Source organism: Rhamphochromis longiceps, linkage group LG22 (genome assembly GCF_057381845.1).
Source record: "Rhamphochromis longiceps isolate RC_006_pf linkage group LG22, R_longiceps_female_GT1.1, whole genome shotgun sequence".
Lineage (NCBI taxonomy): Eukaryota > Metazoa > Chordata > Actinopteri > Cichliformes > Cichlidae > Rhamphochromis > Rhamphochromis longiceps.
In genome coordinates this window covers 7,749,835-7,768,573 of record NC_140577.1, presented here as the reverse complement: position 1 = coordinate 7,768,573, position 18,739 = coordinate 7,749,835, and the positions used below count along the sequence as shown (strand labels likewise).

Genomic DNA, 18,739 nt, shown 5'->3' with positions numbered 1-18,739 from the left:
GAGTGTTCATATTTGAATGTGGATTAATTCTTTAGCCTTCTGATCAAGTGCCCAAAACAAATCCTTTTCTCTGGAACCCGTACTTAATAAATCCATTTGTCTTCATCTCTCTGCAGCTAACAGCTCTGAGACTGATTAACAGCAAACAGCCTGCAGGCAGCTGCTTCCATCCGCCAGAAGAGGAAAGCTGGCACAGTGGGAACAGGCCGTGTTTGAAAATAAATGGTGTGTCTAATGAGTTTGGATGTTGGTTTTTACTCATTCTTCTGTGCTGGTGACAGATGGAGACACAGATGTGTGAGCCAGTTTAATTCTGATTTAATTTATGTTTAAATTAATAAACCTAAGAAGGTGTTTGAGCTCATTTGATTTCACAATCGCAGATCTCTGGATCCCCAGGAACGGTTTGAGCAAATAAAACCACAAATGAGTCACGACTAAAGAGCAGATTGACTTCTTATTCTGGCTGCTGACTGATGCAGACGCATCCTCTGTGGTAACAGGAAGCTGTGATTTATCACACTGCTTTCTCCCTCAGTTTAAGCTGGCATTATGTGATACTGAGCCAGTGCTGTTTAAATCACATGAGAAGTGGGTACATAATCTCAGTGCAACACTGCGTAACTATCACATGTTAAAAATGTGAAATTATAATACAGAACTGTGCAAATGTTTTGAGCTGCCCCCTCGCCATTTTAATTTTTGTTGTACAAACTGTTTTCCCTTGTATACAGTGTTTACAGCCATTTCTTTGTTTTTCCTAGCAAGGTGCAAAGAAATGAGAGGTATGCCAAAACTTGTAGGCAGTACTGTGTTCCTCTGCTGATGGTAGAATACAAGTTTTAGCAACAAGGAACCACGTGGGATTCATTTTGATCCTATGCCTATGCAATGTTTAGTTTACAGGTTGTTAAATTTCTTCAAAGAATATAAATGAACACTGCTGACACACAAACTGAATCTCAAAAGGAACAAAGCCTTTACTTTCGTTTTGCAAGTAGGGAACAGCTAAAAGACCCTCTGATGGGCTGCTTCTGAGCCCTGTACTGCATGTGTAACACCCCTAATTTACCTATTATTAAAATTATATACCTTATTTAATTTGGAACCTAATCTAAGAAGTAAAACTACAGAACAAAAAGTCAGAAGTGCAATGTAATATTGTACTCTTCCTGGTGGCCGGTTTTGGTCTTCCACTCCAGCAGGTGGCACTTCGCTTCGAGCAGCCCGTGAAGGAAGAGAGGAGCGGGTGTGATCAAGATAGAAATCCATGTGATGAATTTAACTTCTTAGAGTTGCACTAAAAGGGGAGGAAAGAAAATCGAGATCAACTAAAGACTCAGGTGGGTTTAAACCACCTGTAAAACCTCCAGCTGATGGCAAGAAGACAGCGTTATGCGTGATTTTAACATGCCTGGAGAGTTTGTGCGTAAACGTGCGCGCTTCTCCGTGCCTCCCCAAGCTCTCTTCCCATCCTATCCTCACCCTCATCTTCCTCGGATCTGAGCAGCAGCAACAGCAGCCGCGGCGGTCCATCCTTCAGACCAGCTGAAAATGGATCCAATCCGGAGGAGCTCCACTCTGCGACTGACGGGGTTATTGTGCCTTTTATTTCTCGTTTTCTTCTCTCGTGGCTTCGCGAGTCATGATGTTGTTTCAGAAAAATCATCCGGAACGATACAAGAGGATTCCCGTAGCCAAGCAAACTCCACGGCTCATAAAAAGACTTTCCCCGTCCTCTCCTTCAACTATGAACATGTTAGGACGCCCTTTGAGATCTCTCTGTGGATCCTCCTGGCCCTGTTCATGAAACTTGGTGAGTGTCGCTCTAATGAAGCAACGCAACATGAATAAATACGTCCTTCTAAGCTGACTTCTCAGGCAGCTTTCAGAAATTATTTAAAGTCCAAGTTTATTTTGTTGTTTACTTATGCAAGTTCTATTGAAGATGCGATTATAAAGGTGCAGAATGCTCCGATACAAACAAGCTGACCGATTTCCAAAGCAAGAAGCCTCAGAGCTGCAGGTCTGCACCAATGAAGACGAGCATCACCTTTTATGGTTCCACTGTCTTCACATTCTTTAAAGTTTCAGTCATCTATTTACATTCTTTTTATCTGTTTATTTTCTTTATCTTTGTGTTGAAAGCGATTCAAGAAGTTTGTCCTTGATGATGTTGTGTGTCCTTTTCCTGACCCGAGTGCTGTAAATGTCCTGTAGTGGTGGGAGGGGTACTCAACAGATGAGTTGTGCTGGAGAGCCTTCCTGTCCTGAGTGGTGTCGTTTCCATACCACACTGCGATGGAGTTTGTCAGGATACTCTCCACTGTGCATATGTAAAACTTGCTGAGAAGTTTGGAGGTTAATCCAAATTTTCTCAGCCTCCTTAGGAAAAAGAGTCGTTGTTGAGCCTTCTTCATCATCTGCCATGTGTTATGGGTCCAGGTGAGATCCTCACTAATGTGGGTGCTGATGAATTTGATGGTCTTCACCCTCTCCACCTGAATCCCGTTGATGTATAGTGGGGCGTGCTGGTCTCTCCTCATCCTCAGGTCAATAGTAGGTCATATCTGGCCTTTTTGTAGCCCTCTGCGTCACCAGAGGTAAATGCAATGGAGCGTGCATGTAGCATGGAACGTACCTCACAGTTCAACCATGGCTTCTGATTTGGATATGTTTTATAGCACTTGGTGGGGACACTATTGTCAATGCATGTGCTGATGTAGCTGGTGACCACTGATGCTTATTCCTCTAAATCCACAGAACTGTCCTCTCTCATTGGAGCAGTCTTAAACACACCCCAGTTTGTAGCACCAAAGCAGTCCTGAAGCGCCGAATTAGTCTCTTCACTCCAAACTTTAGTAATTTTACTTACTCACGGGGCTCGTTTGAGGAGCTGCCTGTATGCTGGATAGAGAAACACAGAAATGTGGTCGGACTGTCCAAAATGTGGCCGAGGCACTGCCTTGTATGCGCCGCTTACATTGCTGTAGACGTGGTCCAGGATGTTGTTATTCCTTGTCGGAAAGCTCACGTATTGATGGAAAACACAGAAAACACGCAGTAAGCTCGTGTTAATCCATCATAAACAACTGCAAAGCGAAAAACTGTTTCAGTATAAATGACAGCTGCTTTCGTTAAAGAGGACATATTCTACTCATCATCTTCTATATAATTTTATTATTGGACTCTATTAGAGTAGCTTTGCATGATTCACGGGTCAAAACAAGCCGTGTCTCCCTTCATGCTCAGTTTAAACCAGCTTCTTCTGATTTCTCTCTCTCTGAGGAAGGGTTTGGACACCAGGTGGGTTTGGCTGACCTCATCACTTGAACCTTAATATGAGCATCCACCACAGGGTCAGTGTATATATATGATGGAATAATGCAGAAAAACACAAGTCAGCTTTACTGTCTGGTAGTTGCACCAAATAAAGCTTAAAAATGCTTTGCATTTAACATTATTTTATTTAATCACTGAATCTTTTAATTATTTTTAATATTTAAATGCTAATTCTTTGCAAGTTAAACATAATAAAATGTTTGTTATTGTCTTTGTAACAGTGAAAATCTAAAAACTGTTGAGTTTGCTGTTACAGAAGCTTAAAAAAACTTAAAAATGCTCATATGTGAAGCTACTAACAAAGAATTTCCTCCCACCAAGAAAAGACTTAAATGACTCATTGCTTATCTAAACTGTTAGCAGCTGTGTATTTGTCTTTGGAGTTTTTGTTGTTTGTAGCCGGCACTTTGTAGCAAGCAGAGATTTCAGGAACCTGACAGTTGTTACTTTTGAAATTCATCGCCAGAAATAACAAAACAATCAAATGAGCTAAAAGAAGCTTTGACATTCAGTCTCCCCGACATGTGACCGCGGTCCAGGCTGCTGTAAAGAACGTTTATGCAGTCACTGGTTTTGCTTGAAGCCTCCCTCGCCCCCACATCCCCTCCCTGACTCTGCACACTGAGATCTTTGTTATCAAGCAGTGCATTAGGACAGGAAGACGGACAGGCCCTCGGTCACAACAGCTGGACAAACAGATAAGACGCTAAAGAACCTTGCTGTCCCCGCTCAGCCAATGGAAACCCACAGGAGAGACTGAGAAAGCCAATCAGAGTCGCCGCAAAACACCACATGTTTTAGACATTTAACACGGTGGATAATATAGCACCAAAAGAGTCAGAATGGATCTTTTTCTGTGTTGAAAATGTCCTAAGAAAGAGCTACAGTAGTTGTAGGGAGGCCTGCAGCTTCACCGAGCAGAAGAACAATTTGTACACTTACTGCTTGTGTTCAGCTTTGTTTTTTTTGAAATTTTAAAGTAGAAAACTTACAGGTTTTATAAATCAAAAGCAGACACAAACAGAAACTGATACACATTTTATGGTATTAAATGGATTTATTTATTTATTTATGCTTTAAAAAGCCAACAAAATATACTAAAATGGTAACAACAGAGTCACTGGGTTGCCAGATTGTGAGAAAATCATCCACCGGGATTATTATTTTGTCTTGTTTTCTTCTTAGTTATCTGCGTCTGGACCATTAGCTGCAACAGCGCAACATCTGTCTTTAATAAATGTCTAAAATATCCCCATAATAATAATAATAATAATAATAATAATAATAATAATATTAAATAACTTAATTCTCCAATAAAATTCAACATAGTCTCCCGCATTAAAATTTGCAGCAATTTAGAGCTAAACTGACATATGAATGATATAATTAGTAAAATAGGGAGTCCAAAGTAGGAGGGGTCCAGCTGTGTCAAACCTGAAGGCTATTTGAAGAGTTTGAGTACTACAAATCTCCACAGAGATCCCTTTCATAGGTCTGAATCCAGCGTTTGCTTTGGAAACAGGAAATAGATGTTCTGTCCAGCTTTGTCCTAAAATAACTGAAGCACTCTGTGTATAATTGTGTGCAGTGGGAATATCCTTTACTATCATGTTCTCACAGAGACATTTCTAAGCTCAACTGACTCTGAACTCTGACATCATGACGGCATTTTTAACCAGAGATCTGCCGCTCACTGGATATCTTCTCTTTTTCTGTCCGTTCTCTGTAAACCCTGGAGATCACAGCGTCACGTAAACCTCCTTTCCTCCCCTTTCCAGTGCTTCAGTGTATTTAGCCATCTCCACATGCATAAATACATTGAGTTGCTACCATGTGATTGGCTGAATGAATTAGTGGGCTGATTGTATTATTGAGAAGCTGAATCTAATAAACTGGCCAGTGAGTGCAGGTCCCATTTAATCCTAATGATACTTTCTCCCATGATCCTTCAGGGAGAAAGTCAAATTTTTAATTCAGATTGGTAATCGGTTCAGTTTGATCTCTCATGCTCTCCAAGGTGCTTTCTATCCAAGTTTCTTCTAAGCCAGCATTTATGAGCCATATATAATGTTTTGATAAATGGTTTATTCATATATTTGTCAACCATTATGAAACCCTATAAGTGGAGACCGGTGCATGAAACTATAAATTTGTTCTTCGGGAAACTGTGCTTTCAAATGTGTTCACCTGACATGTTTAAAAGGTGCAACACTTGGAGACAAGTGCATGTCTGCTCTAAAGTTTTTAGCTAAAATGTGATTTACATGTTTTCATGCACAAAAAAATCTAAAAATTAAAAGGAGGGGGGTGAGTGCGTGTCTGTTTCAGTGTACATGAGATTTGCGTGTGTGTGTATCCTGTGTTCAACTTGAGAGAGAGAGTGTTCTTTCGCCCGGTTAATCAAAAGTCAACAGTCTTCCAGCTGATGCACGTGACCTTGAAGGATGGGAGCAGATAGTCAAAGCACAGTCCTCCTATCAAGGAGAATTCTCTGGCCAGTCTTGGCTTTGGGTAGCCGCATGAAGGAGATGGTTGTTTGGGTTCAAACGAACAACTGCATTACAATTTCGCAGTTGGTCTAAATGTCCGTCACTGGTCATCAGGTCTCTCAGTTCCCATTCTTATCAATATTGCATTCAATAAACAGTCTGAGTACTCACGGCTTGCCCGTCGTCAATCATGTCGGCCAGCCTTGTGGGGTTTTGAACAGCTGTAACCACTTTCTTTGTTCTTCGATAAGCCAGGTCCAAGCCAGGTCCAGTCAGCCAGAACTCTGTTATCATTGTTCCGAATAGGCAAATCTCGTTCAATGCCCTCCATCAACAGTTGCGAATGACCATCGAGTATCCGGCAGCAAACGTCTCTGCAGGACAATCGGGCTCTACCGAGCCCAGGCTTCTCATTTAGAATAGGGTGTCATGTTTTTTAGGGACCAGTTGATCAAATCCATAATTCTTTAGGTTTTAGAGAACAAGACTGAGAGACTTTCTGATGGTGAGAGTTAGATGATAGTTATCCACAGTGGATTTTAAATCAAACAATAAATGAAAAATTTCAACTTTAATTCAAGGTGTTTAACATACTCAGTCCTCTATTTCAAAGGCTCAGAATTTGCCTTGTGCCATGTGCCAAATTACACATGTGTACAAAAATGTTGGTACCCTTTGGTCAATGAAAGGAAAAACTCACAATGGTCACACAAATAACTTTAATCTGACAAAAGTAAAATTAAATAAAAATTCTATGAATGTTAACCGGTGAAAGTCAGACATTGCTTTTCAACCATGCTTTAACGGAATTATTTAAAAAAAAATAAACTCATGGCACAGGCCTAGACTAAAATGATGGTACCCCAAGAAAAGACTGAAAATAATGTGACCAAAGGGACATGTTAATCCAAGGTGTATTCACTATTTGGCTATTGTACATGGTAATAGCCCCATGCAGTCCACTTTGGCTCAAACAACTGTCCTGTGGACAGATGAGACAAAAACTGAACTTTTTGCCAAGGCACATCAGCTCTGTGTTCACAGACGGAAAAATGAAGCTTATCAAGAAAGGAACGCTGTCCCTGCTGTAAAACATGGAGGAGGCTCGGTCATGTTCTGGGGCTGCTTTGCTGCATCTGGCACAGGGTGTCTTAATTCTGTGCAGGGTACAATGAAATCTCAAGACTATCAAGCGATTATAGAGAGAAATGTGCTGGCCAGTGTCAGAAAGCAGGTCATGGGTCTTACGACAGGACAATGAGCCAAAACACACAGCTAACAACACCCAAGAATGGCTAAGAGGAAAACATTGGACTATTTTAAAGTGGCGTTCTATGAGCCCTGACCTCAATCCTATTGAGCATCTTTGGAAGGAAGCATGCAGTCTGGAAAAGGCGCCCTTCAAACCGGAAACAACTGGAGCAGTTTGCTCATGAGGAGTGGGCCATAAATCCTGCAGAAGTCTCATTAACAGGAATCGTTTGATTGCAGTGATTGCCTCAAAAGGTTGTGCAACAAAATATTAAGTTGTGGGTCCATCATTTTTGTCCAGGCCTGTTTCATGCATTTTTTTTTTTAAAATAATTCAGTTGAAGCATGGTTGAAAAGCAATGTCTGACTTTCACTGGTTAGCATTCATAGAATTTTTTGTTTATTGTTACTTTTGTCAGATTAAAGTTATTTCTGTGACCATTGTGTACCAACAGTTTTGTCCACGTGTGTAAGTAGATCAAAGTTCTGGAGTTGATCCCAAGTGTTAAATTTAAATTTGGATCTCTTAATGTGAGGATCTCTTAATGTGAGGTCCAGACAGATGTCAATGCAAGTGAAGAAAATAAAACCTATCAGAGAGATAGCAAACATCTTAGAAAAGGACATGTCAACATTGTGGTACATTGTTAAAATTAATGAATGCACTGACCAACTCAGGAAGTTGCTTTTGAGATGGCTTAAATACAAAACTGAAGACAGAAACAAGCCTTGATTGATTGATTGATAATACTTTATTTATCCCAAGGGAAAGCATCAACTGAAAGTGATGTCCATGGGCTCTAGACTTCATGCAGGCATTGACTGCTAATTATTTTCAGTATTAAGAACATTCGACATATTGAAAAGTAATTTATTAGTGTCAAAAATCATATTTTAACAACAAAACACAGAAGAGTGGACAACTCCACATTTCAAACGTTCAGTTCGAGGAGTTTTTGGCATTTTTTCTTAATGATTGTATTAAATTTGATTATGGTGTGTCTGCAGGATTTCACATCATCCCCACTGTGTCTCACATCGTGCCGGAGAGTTGTCTGCTAATCTTTGTTGGCCTGCTGGTTGGTGGCATCATCAAAGCGACTGGAGAACAACCCCCCATCCTTGACTCCAATCTGTTCTTCCTGTACCTGCTGCCTCCTATCATCCTGGATGCGGGCTACTTCCTGCCCATGCGCCCCTTCACCGAGAACATTGGCACCATCCTGATGTTTGCAATGGTGGGGACACTGTGGAACGTCTTTTTCATCGGTGGGATGATGTACGCTGTCTGTCAGATTGATGCGGCCAAGCTGGCTCACGTGGACCTGCTGTCCTGCCTGCTGTTTGGCTCCATCATCTCGGCCGTGGACCCCGTGTCCGTCCTGGCCGTGTTCGAGGAGATCCACATTAATGAGCTGCTGCACATCCTCGTGTTCGGGGAGTCGCTCCTCAATGATGCCGTCACTGTGGTGAGCAACGTTCGCATTCTCAAATAGTAAATATATTATAATTAAACTCATTCTTTTTAATGTGAATTAATTACTTTTCTATAAAATGTTAAAATATAGTAAAAAACAAATAAACTTTGAGGTGTTGTTATATCCAGTTAACACTAAAAATAGATACAGAAAAGTAGTGAAAGAAAAATAAAGACTAAGCAGGAAATCTCTCAATTTAGGAGGAAAGGAATTTTTTTCTCATGTATAAATTTTCACTTGAGAAAGTTTCTGAACTATAAATTTTCTGCTGATCAGGTAATTAACCCATTAAATAATGAAATTATCAAGATAAAATCAATTTTTTAGGTCCGTGAAACAATCATGAACAAAAGCAAAAGCAAACACAAACACCGCTGTTTCTGCTCCAGGTCCTGTATCACCTGTTTAAGGAATTTGCTCACGAGCAGGCGATTACCGTGACCGGCGCCGTCCTCGGTGTCATCTCTTTCTTCGTGGTTTCCCTGGGAGGTGTCATGGTGGGCGTCATCTACGGCATCGTGGGAGCTTTTACGTCCCGCTTCACCTCATACTCGCGCGTCATCGAGCCGCTGTTCGTCTTCCTCTACAGCTACATGGCTTACCTCTCAGCGGAGATCTTTCACCTGTCAGGGATCATGTCGTAAGTAGACGAGCGCTCGGTCTCTGAGCTTTATGATAAAAAGGTTTGAAGTCTCAAACTCACAAACACTCTGTATCAGATATAATACACTAGTGTTAATATTTCCTAATGAGAAAGTGAAAACATTTTTGCAAATTTATTAAAAATGTAACTAAATTAAATGTATCTTAATTAAAATCTCTCTCCTTTGTCATATTGTAAACTTGATAAAACATTAATTATCAAACTAATTTTTTATATTTATTTAACAAATATCAGTTAGCAGTTAGGTAAAAATGTCATTTTTATTCATTACAAAACATACCAGCCATTAACAGCATAGTCACATATTTGCACTAATAACTGTGAATTTACCCACAAACCAGGGGCTGCTGGGAAGTGGTGTTAACCTTAGACTGTGTATAAAGAAGGATAATATAACAGTTCCCCTGGATTTAAGTCGAATTATTTCATCTGTGGGTTACAGCCCTGTTGTTCTGCTGCTGCAGAAATCAAATTTGCCCACTGGTGGCACCGTGGGTGGATATTTGATACTGAGATCCTGTCGCCTAAACTGTTCTTGACACTAAGCCAACAGAACCACCCAGCTATCTGTTTTCTTGACTACATGTGCAGCTTAAAGACGGTGGCCCTTTTACTCCTCTACGTCTGGTGGCTTTGATGCGAAAGGAAAAGAAGACGCTTTATCCTTCTTTATATACAGTTTGTGTCGATAAAACCACGACAGACTCTAGGTTTTTGTCTTGGTTACAGCTGAAATCATACATTAAATAATCCAATAACCCTAACTTTAGAGAAACTTCTATCAAACCTCATTACGTTGACTGCTTCTCCTCCTTCTTTTCCTTGCCAAACAGTTTGATTGCTTGTGGCGTGATTATGCGGCCATATGTTGAGGCCAACATCTCCCACAAGTCTTACACCACCGTCAAATACTTCCTGAAGATGTGGAGCAGTGTGAGCGACACACTCATCTTCATTTTCCTCGGGGTTTCCACAGTGGCTGGTCCTCACACCTGGAACTGGATCTTTGTCATCTTCACGGTGATCTTCTGTCTGGTCTCTAGAGTGCTGGGTCAGTACAATAAAACACAATAAACCAGGAAGTTCTCTGTTTCTTGCCTATTAGCAACACAATAAACATTGTATAGTAATATATGCTAATCTGAGAGTGCAGCGAAAGCGGAGCTAGGAGCAGCTTGTCTAGCACGCTGGACACAACCCAAAGGCTCCCATGTAATTGAAATGCAGTACAGATTACAGCGTGATCAAAACCAAGCAAGGTCAGTTCTGCTTCATGACAGAGCGCTGTTAGAGATGCAGGGAAAGAGGTCAAGCACTGCCTGCCTTGCTTACCCTGACCTGGTTTAATCAGGTCTACAGTCATGAGCAAAGGGTTTTGGCAGTGGTCCTAATGTTTATTTTTTATTTAAATTATATGTTTTTTATGATATAGTGGAGAACAATCACAAGCATTTCATAAGTTCCAAACTTTTTTATAGGCAAGTAAAGTTTAGTTTTGGCAGTGCTTCCACAGCCTTTGGCCATGACTGTAAAACTTCACCCTTTCATTCAAGTAGGGTCCCTTCTGGCTCGAAAGAAATAACATGAAGAGACCAAAACACTAACTTTGAGGCTTTAACACTCAAATCAGTGGGTGGTGGCTTTGATCGCTACTGTTTTTTAGCCATTGGCATTGCTGCCTGAGCAAAACAGAATCTTGCTCCTCTACTTGGGGACTCATGGGGAAAATCCAGTGGTGAAATTCAATAACCAGTTAAGTGTAGAGACCCAATAAAGGGAAACTGATGATCATATTGATAATGAATTAATCAATTCTTTTTTTTCTGTGTTTCAGGAGTCATCGGGCTTACAGCCTTCATCAATAAATTCCGTATTGTGAAGCTGACCAAAAAGGACCAGTTCATTATTGCCTACGGTGGCCTGCGAGGTGCCATAGCCTTCTCACTGGGGTTCCTGCTGAACAATAATGAAATCAAGAACTTGTTCCTCACTGCCATCATCACCGTCATCTTCTTCACTGTCTTCGTGCAGGTGGGAATAACACGAGTACTTGGGATTTAGGTGTATGACAAAAACAACATGGCAAAGGAAAAGGCTTGCATGTGAGGCTGGACATAAAGAAAAGAGACGTGTATCAGTTGTCTCTTTTATGTTTAATGTTTTTCCCGCACACATTTTTTCCTCTTGACTGGCCTCTAGTTGTAAGTTGCTGTGGCTTCCACCCGTCTGTGTCAACATCAGTAATTATAGTAATCAGTATTTTTATTGGGTATTGTTATGTGAGTGTGTTTATATGTCTAAAATAAATGTGCAGTATGTTTTGTTAAAACTTAATTTCTCTTTTTTTCTTCAGGGGATGACGATCAGGCCCCTGGTGGAGCTCCTAGCTGTGAAGAAAAAGAAAGAGAGCAAAGAATCAATTAATGAGGAGATCCACACACAGGTGACAATTTCATTCACTTAGTGTATAAGAAAACACATCAGTCCTTGTTAATATATGAGAGGGATGGGGCTACAGATCAAACAGTGTATAAGATGTATAAATAACACCCTCTGTAAACTAATTTTGCCATCAGTTCCTGGATCATCTCCTCACAGGAATTGAAGACATCTGTGGTCATTATGGGCATCATCACTGGAAGGACAAGTATGTATTTTCTTTCTTAATGTATCCTCTCTATCACCTCCATCTTTGTAGTTCAGAAGAAGCCCTCAAGTTGTTATGCAGCCATGTGAAAAAGAAAATTTTCACTGGTCTTTGTGCAGTCCTGTAAAAAACATGAAGATGACTCAGTAGATTGTAGATCAACAAGTAACTCTAACTGCCAAAACCTCTGCTTTGATAGAAGTGCTTAAACTTCAAGCACATCTGATTAACAGCACCTGGTTGCTACTTATCCTCTTAAGTCCTGGAAGCAGTAAGGGTGCACTCAGTTTTTCACAGGACTGCAAAGTCAGATTACTGTATCCCCCTTTTATAAAACAGAAAAAATAACTTTTTCTTCTGTATACAGGTTGAATCGCTTCAATAAGACCTATGTGAAGAGATGGCTGATCGCAGGAGAACGCTCCACCGAGCCTCAGCTCATCTCCTTCTACAATAAGATGGAGCTGAAACAGGCGATGATGATGGTGGAGAGCGGGAGCGCCGCCAAGCTGCCCACGATTGTGTCGACCGTCTCCATCCGGTAAATGTCAGAAGCAAGTCCTGCAAGAACTGCTTTCTGTGCATGAGATATTCCCCAAAAACAGTATTGAAGTGAATTACTGAGTAACCCGGACATACCTGTATTTTTTGGGTGAACTAACCCTTAATCCAAATTGATTTTGTGGAGGATGGAGGTCTTTTTGTTCCCCAGCATAAAGCTAAGGTTAAAAACACATCTCAGGAAGTTTTTTTATTATAAGTAAAGCCAGATGCCACCAAAAACACTGATGCTGCTGATCCTCTACATAACAAGTTATCAATTCTCCCCCTCAGCGGATACACTTTGTGCTTGTTTTCTGTGTTAGGCACATTAAAATCTAACTGAATGGCTTTAAAAAGTATAAGCTGTGAGTAATATCACACTAATGCAGGTTCTGGACTTTAAATTTGTTCACTGTTTCCAAACAGAAACGTTCAGGCCAAAGGGTCGCCCAAACCGAGCCGAGCCATCTCAAAGAGTCGTGAGGAGGAGATCAGAAGAGTCCTGCGAGCCAACCTGCAGAATACCCGACAAAGGGTGAGGAAGACATCGACGGCTTGTTCAAAATGGATTGGACTAATCTGAATGTTTGCATGCATGTTCATGAGTTGCAAACAAGGTCCATCCTTTTTAAAATAAATGTGCATTTAATACTTTCTTCCTCCTCTGCAGCTTCGCTCGTACAGCAGATATGAGCTGCTAAACGACGCGCTCGAGGACGATATAAGCGAGGCTCGCTTCAGGAAGCAGAAGGAGATGGAGAGAAGGGTGAGTTTAAACAACTCTAAACTCTAAAGCTGTCGACTTAAACAAATTAGAAACATTAGAACATTTCAGATCTGTCCAACTTTTTGTGCATCTAGTTTGAAGCTTTATTTTTTTGTTCCCTGACTACCACGTTTTTAATGTCAAAGAGTTAAAATCAGAGAACTCGCAGAGTTAAAAGGGTAATTTGGGCTAATAAAAAATGCAGATTCACAGAAATGTGTAAAGATTTTTGGCACTAAAAGTAAAATGAGGATACTTTCAGATACATTTATTTTTTATCAGATAGAGTACCAGATACAAGCTTTCCTTTAAAGATACTCGAAGGATGTCTTGATGCATTCTAAGTAATACAGATAATGAAATCTCAGGAAGCTGATTCTGTTCATCTGGACGCAGAGTTTTAGGAAGGAGAAATGTTTCAGACTGAAGTCCCTGATATGAGTGACAAATATGTCTTCCTCCTAGAACTCTGCATCCAGATGAACAGAATCAAGTACAAGATACAAGTTGTTACAAAGAAACAACATTAAATATGAAGGAGAAGTGTAAAAACTCCTCAGCAGGCAGAGCTGAAGGCAGAGAGGAGACACAGAGACAGCCAGTGGGGGAAAAACTATTTTTGTCAATGTCAGTTTTATTTTACAGCACATTTAAAACAATAAGGGGGGTTTTAACCAGCTACAAAGGAAAGCTCGGCAGTGACCAAACATTATCCAAATAGAATTTTTTATCTTTTCCAGCCAATTTTGTAAATTGTGGTTTTATTTAATCATAACTGGTACTTTTATTTTTTTTAAATCAAATGCTCAAATGCATAGCCAAACCCTGCAGAAAGGGATCTTTGCATTGAGAGAAACTTCAGAGAGCTTATTTAATATGTCCTGGTGCTGAGTTTAAAAGTGATTGAACCTCTTGAAAGTGTAACAAAGGGGTTTAACAGACGGTCAGAGGACTCTCCATCCAGCACCAGAATCATTTCAGGACCCATTAGATCCCTCCATCCTTGTGTTTTGCTGTGGATAAGAATCAATACTAAAGTGCTTTGTTCCGTTGTTGGGTGTGACTTCCTGCAAAGTCCTTCTTTAAACTCTGTTATGCTTCTCTTACAGATGAGCCACTACCTCACGGTCCCTGCAAACCGCCAGGAGACGCCCCCTGTGAGAAAAGTATTTTTTCAACAAGGTCAGTCTAAGAGCCAGTTTAAAGCACGATTTTATGAGAATGAAAATTATGTTCCGGCTTTAAAGTCACTCATTGTTTTGAGTTTTGTGCTGCTGGATTCTTTTGGAGCATTTGAGCAGCTGTGTCCTGCTGTCGGATGCAGACCTGGAAGTCTGTGCATCAATACAATACTTTTCTTTTCCACACGGGATATGTCCTGTACAATGATGCAAATATTTTGCATTAAACAGAATGAGTCTTATGGGGATCGATAAAAGGATACCTTTTGTCTTCCACTGTGTCTGCCCTGGATCTTTTCTAATCATATTATCCTGTGTTGGGTATCATATTTAGCTACAAGACTGGCTTAGGATTTTAAAATGGAATAACCAGATTATTATAAACATTTACACCCAGAGGAAAATTAGATTAAGTGGATGAGGTTGCACATTTTAATAACTGTACAAATGTGCGATATTTACCTGTGATTTCTGTTTAATTCTGTTTAATAATGAGGTTATTTTTCCAAAATTAATTTAAATAATATTTCCACCCACATCAGTAAAAGCCTAAAAATAAATAATATTTTAACATTTTCATTAATAGTAAAGATTAATAAGTGCTTATAAATAGAAGCAAAGGATGATATAAACTATTAAAAGTAAAAATCTGTTTAATTTATTTATTTTTTGGTTATTTTCACTGCAATAATTTTTCTTTTGAATCCTTTCCTATCCTAAAACAATAATTTTTATGTGTAAGTGAATATGCATGCTCTAAATTATTTTAAAATATAACTGGTGCTGGTGTTCCTAATTAACCAAATCTAAAGGTGTTTGTAAAAGGTGTTAAACTGTTAATGAGCCCCTGCCTTTATTCTCCAGAGCACAAAGTGTACACCTACGATGACAGCGAGAGTCCCCGAGGGCGGGCTTCTCCCAGCTGTGCTGATGATGTCAGCGAGCTGAAGGAGACCCCTGAGAAGCCCGATCAGAGCAGCACGCCGAGGGCCAACAGGGACGCCGAGCTGAAGCCAAAAGAGCAGGACGACCAGGGGGATCAGCTGAAAGTATCACGCTGCCTCAGTGACCCCGGTCCAAACCCGGAGGATGATGAGGACAGCACCTTCCTGCCATGAGTGAAGCACATTTTACAGGAGAGGCCTGAAGACAAGAGAGCTTTAGCAAAGCTTGATATTTATCATTTAAATTGTTGTAGGTTTGTGATGTAGGATTGTGCAATCTTCGTTCCATACGTTCATAACATGTTTTTTTATCATGCAACATGCAGAATTGCCAAAGCGTGCTGCAGGGGACATTTCTTATTTGAAGTTTTTATACCCGCCTGAAGTTTCAGCATTTTGAATTTTAACATGCGCCTCAAGCCAAAGCATTTGTTTCAATGAGCTTGAAGCACCAGACGGGTGGAGTCTCCTGCCCTGAAAGCACAGATAAGAAACATAATGAGGTAAAGCCCGGCTGATAAACGCCGTTGGCTGCCAGTGTTTGTCTGTCTGGGGTATTTATCACAGACTGAAACATCTAAACAACCTTTAGTTGGGTTGCCATGACGTTTTGTTCATCTATAGTGCCCAGAGGATGAATCCTCACAACTTAAAGCCGTCATGGATTACCATGAAGTAATGACAGGGGAACTAGAGCTCACATTTTTCCTATATCGACTTCCCTTCATGGGCTCCCTGTTGAATCCAGAACTGGATTTAAAATATTTCTCTTCACATACAGTTCCCAAAATAAGACCTCATAGTATCATATTATCTTGTCAGAGCTCATTGCTCTCAAACTGCAGGGTTACTTGTGGTTTCTAAAAGTAGAATCAGAAGCTTAGATTGGATTAGACTCAACTTTCCTGATAGAGCTTATAGTTTGGGCTGGATCAGGTGAGGCTGAACCATCTCTTAGATATGCTGCTATAGAGTCAGGCTGCTGGGGGTCTTCCCATGATGCACTGAGCACTTCTTTTTCACTCACCTCATGTCACTCCACATGTGTTTAGAAGCCATTGTTGCATGTCATTTTCTCTTCCACAGTTTGTGTTTTGTCCAGTCTCACCGTGCAGATAGCTGCTCCTCCCTGAACCTGGTTCACGTGGAGTTTCTCCTCCGGACTGCTGGTCAGTTGTGAGAGCAGCACTTATTATAAAAACAAGCTATATCCAAACATGAGACTGAAGTAAAACATCCAAAACTAATGTTTTCATGACTTACTCAGTATTTTCAGTGTACATTCAAACTCAGACATATAGACTGTTTTGATTTCAATCAAACAGGACGATTAAACATACTCCATAATAGTCTCTATAAAGACCCACATTCACCTCTCTTTAAGTCTAAAGGAAGTATTCTGAAAATGTTTAGCTGAGCTATAGCTTTGAGTTTTAATAAGCCTAAGCCAAAAGTCCAAAAAAAGATACCCCTCGTGATCACTTTGCTAAAACATAATTGCCAGGCTACAGAGGTTGAAAACTGCACAGTCAGCCAGATCTGTTCTGCTTTACATGCATCAACCTAAGCGCTATAATCAGGTTTATTATGTGGCACAGTGTGTGGCCTTAAAAGTTCCGCTTTGACATATCTTAGCCAAATTTCTCTAATTGAGAAAAACTGCTATCAAAACAGATTATTTTGCTTTAAAAAAACCAATCTGTATTGTTCCCGAGTCACACTCACATCAGCCTTTACAAAATTCCGGCATCAGATGCATAAATGTTGTATTGTAAATATGTTCGCGCTGCTTGAAGTTTCATGTTGGTAACGAAAAGACCGATCTGATGATCAGAGGCCATTGACGAGCTTAAAATTAAAAAACGAGCTGCAGATATTTGTGGACAAGCTTAGCACTGTGTTTATCTCCACAGCTGTCGCTGCATGTCTGATCAGTGTTTTCTCAGGGAATTCAACAGACGGTGTGTTTGTATGACTAATACGTGCTCCACAGTTTATAATGTGCCTGTTTTTGTACGCTAAAGTGTTTTCAGCTCTTGTCAAACCGAACAAGGTGTTGGTGATGTTTCCACGTTTTGTAAACAAAGCTCTTTTTGTGTGTGTGTGTGTGTGTGTTCCTGTTAACTGAGCATGCTCCAAGACCTGTCAGTGTTTAAGAGACTGGACTGCCTGAGCTTTTGCTGCCTGCACACATTTGCCTTATAAGTGTTTTTGCTTTTTATGCTTTTACCAGTTGTAATGTTCTTTATATTACATATTGTTATATGTTTATTTTGCAAAAATAAAAAAATTGTTGAAATCATAAGGGAAAGCTTTAATTCCTGTCTTAAAAAAAGTTTCTTACTGCTGATTTTGTTTGATTCAAACTGTGCAGGTAGTAGGAGGAGTCAAAAAAAGGTGGAGCAGACTCTACCTGTGTCGCTGCCTGGCTGCGAGAATACTTTAAAGATGTCAGGATTAAAAAGGACATACTGTTATAAGGACTAATGGATGAGTTCAGGCTACTGAGGCCCCTCAGTGGAAAGACAATTAAAGAAATAACAGGGAGTTTGAAATCCCCAGCGTGCCAACCAGCAGCGTGTGATGAGACTGTGACAACATCCTCTGCAGCAAACATGAACTTCAACGGCACCTGGAAAGTTTATTCTGAGGAAAACCTTGAGGAGTTTCTCAAATCCATAGGTAAGATATTTTAAAAACTAAAGGATTATTTATTTCCTGAATATATTAAATGTTTTTTTTGTATTTATACTTTCCAGGTGCACCTCAAATGATTATTAAAATGCGTAAGGAAGTGAAACCGGTGATCATCATAGAGCAGAACGGCAAAGACTTCACCTGCACCGTGAAGACTCCAGCCTGCACCAAAGTCCACTCGTTCAGCCTGGGAAAAGAGTCAGAAATAACAACTGTGGATGGAAGGAAGTTTAAGGTAGTTCAGGGACCTCATGCTCAACACATTTGAGTTTTTAGAGTTTTGTGAATTTTAAATTAATATTGGAAGGAGCAGTGCAGAAATGAATGATGTGATTTATGCAGGCACAGTAAGCAGGAGACGTATCTCTGCTATTTATTTACCTTTTAATATTTAATTGTTATTGACTACAACAATGATTTTGTTCCTGGTTAGTGCATTGTCAGAGAGGAGAACGGGAAGCTGATAGCTGAAAATGACAAGTTTACCTCAGTCAGAGAGATTCAAGGGGATGAAATGATTGAGGTGGGTGGCTCTAATTCTTCTTAAAACTGCTATGAATGTGAATCATCCACGTTCTCCTAATGTGTCTGCTTACTGTTTATATCTAGACTATCACTGCTGGCTCTATAACCTTCACCAGCAGGAGCAAACGTGTCTGACCGGCCAGCTCATGGATCCCTCTCAGAATTCCTCATCTGAAGATGAACGGAGTTAACTTATAACTAAATAAATAAAG

General features: G+C 40.2%; 2 protein-coding genes across 2 annotated transcripts; both read left to right on the top strand.

Annotated features, from left to right (window-relative positions):
- The first annotated feature begins 478 nt into the window (after window positions 1-478).
- slc9a1b (solute carrier family 9 member A1b) lies at window positions 479-17,610 on the top strand. The gene is made up of 12 exons (XM_085395525.1): window positions 479-1,816; window positions 8,091-8,551; window positions 8,950-9,200; window positions 10,058-10,275; window positions 11,059-11,255; window positions 11,578-11,667; window positions 11,801-11,871; window positions 12,239-12,412; window positions 12,841-12,949; window positions 13,085-13,180; window positions 14,290-14,362; window positions 15,226-17,610. Exons 1-12 carry the CDS (start codon window positions 1,555-1,557, stop codon window positions 15,477-15,479), a joined length of 2,256 nt encoding a protein of 751 aa, XP_085251651.1. The 5' UTR covers window positions 479-1,554; the 3' UTR covers window positions 15,480-17,610.
- Window positions 17,611-17,632: 22 nt separating this feature from the next.
- On the top strand, window positions 17,633-18,662 carry fabp10b (fatty acid binding protein 10b, liver basic). Its single transcript, XM_085396977.1, has 4 exons — window positions 17,633-17,987; window positions 18,065-18,237; window positions 18,436-18,525; window positions 18,612-18,662. The coding sequence occupies exons 1-4, from the start codon at window positions 17,792-17,794 to the stop codon at window positions 18,660-18,662; spliced, it is 510 nt and encodes a 169-aa protein (XP_085253103.1). The 5' UTR covers window positions 17,633-17,791.
- The last annotated feature ends 77 nt before the right edge of the window (window positions 18,663-18,739 follow it).

What these genes read in the sequence shown, in the direction of transcription:
- slc9a1b (XM_085395525.1), top strand. Translation starts at nt 1,555, where the DNA reads ATGGATCCAATCCGGAGGAGCTCCACTCTGCGACTGACGGGGTTATTG. An exon ending in GGCCCTGTTCATGAAACTTG is followed by an intron (nt 1,817 to 8,090) that starts GTGAGTGTCGCT and finishes GTGTGTCTGCAG; the next exon opens with GATTTCACATCATCCCCACT. An exon ending in TCTGGTCTCTAGAGTGCTGG is followed by an intron (nt 10,276 to 11,058) that starts GTCAGTACAATA and finishes TCTGTGTTTCAG; the next exon opens with GAGTCATCGGGCTTACAGCC.
- fabp10b (XM_085396977.1), top strand. Translation starts at nt 17,792, where the DNA reads ATGGATGAGTTCAGGCTACTGAGGCCCCTCAGTGGAAAGACAATTAAA. An exon ending in GGAGTTTCTCAAATCCATAG is followed by an intron (nt 17,988 to 18,064) that starts GTAAGATATTTT and finishes TATACTTTCCAG; the next exon opens with GTGCACCTCAAATGATTATT. An exon ending in TGGATGGAAGGAAGTTTAAG is followed by an intron (nt 18,238 to 18,435) that starts GTAGTTCAGGGA and finishes GTTCCTGGTTAG; the next exon opens with TGCATTGTCAGAGAGGAGAA.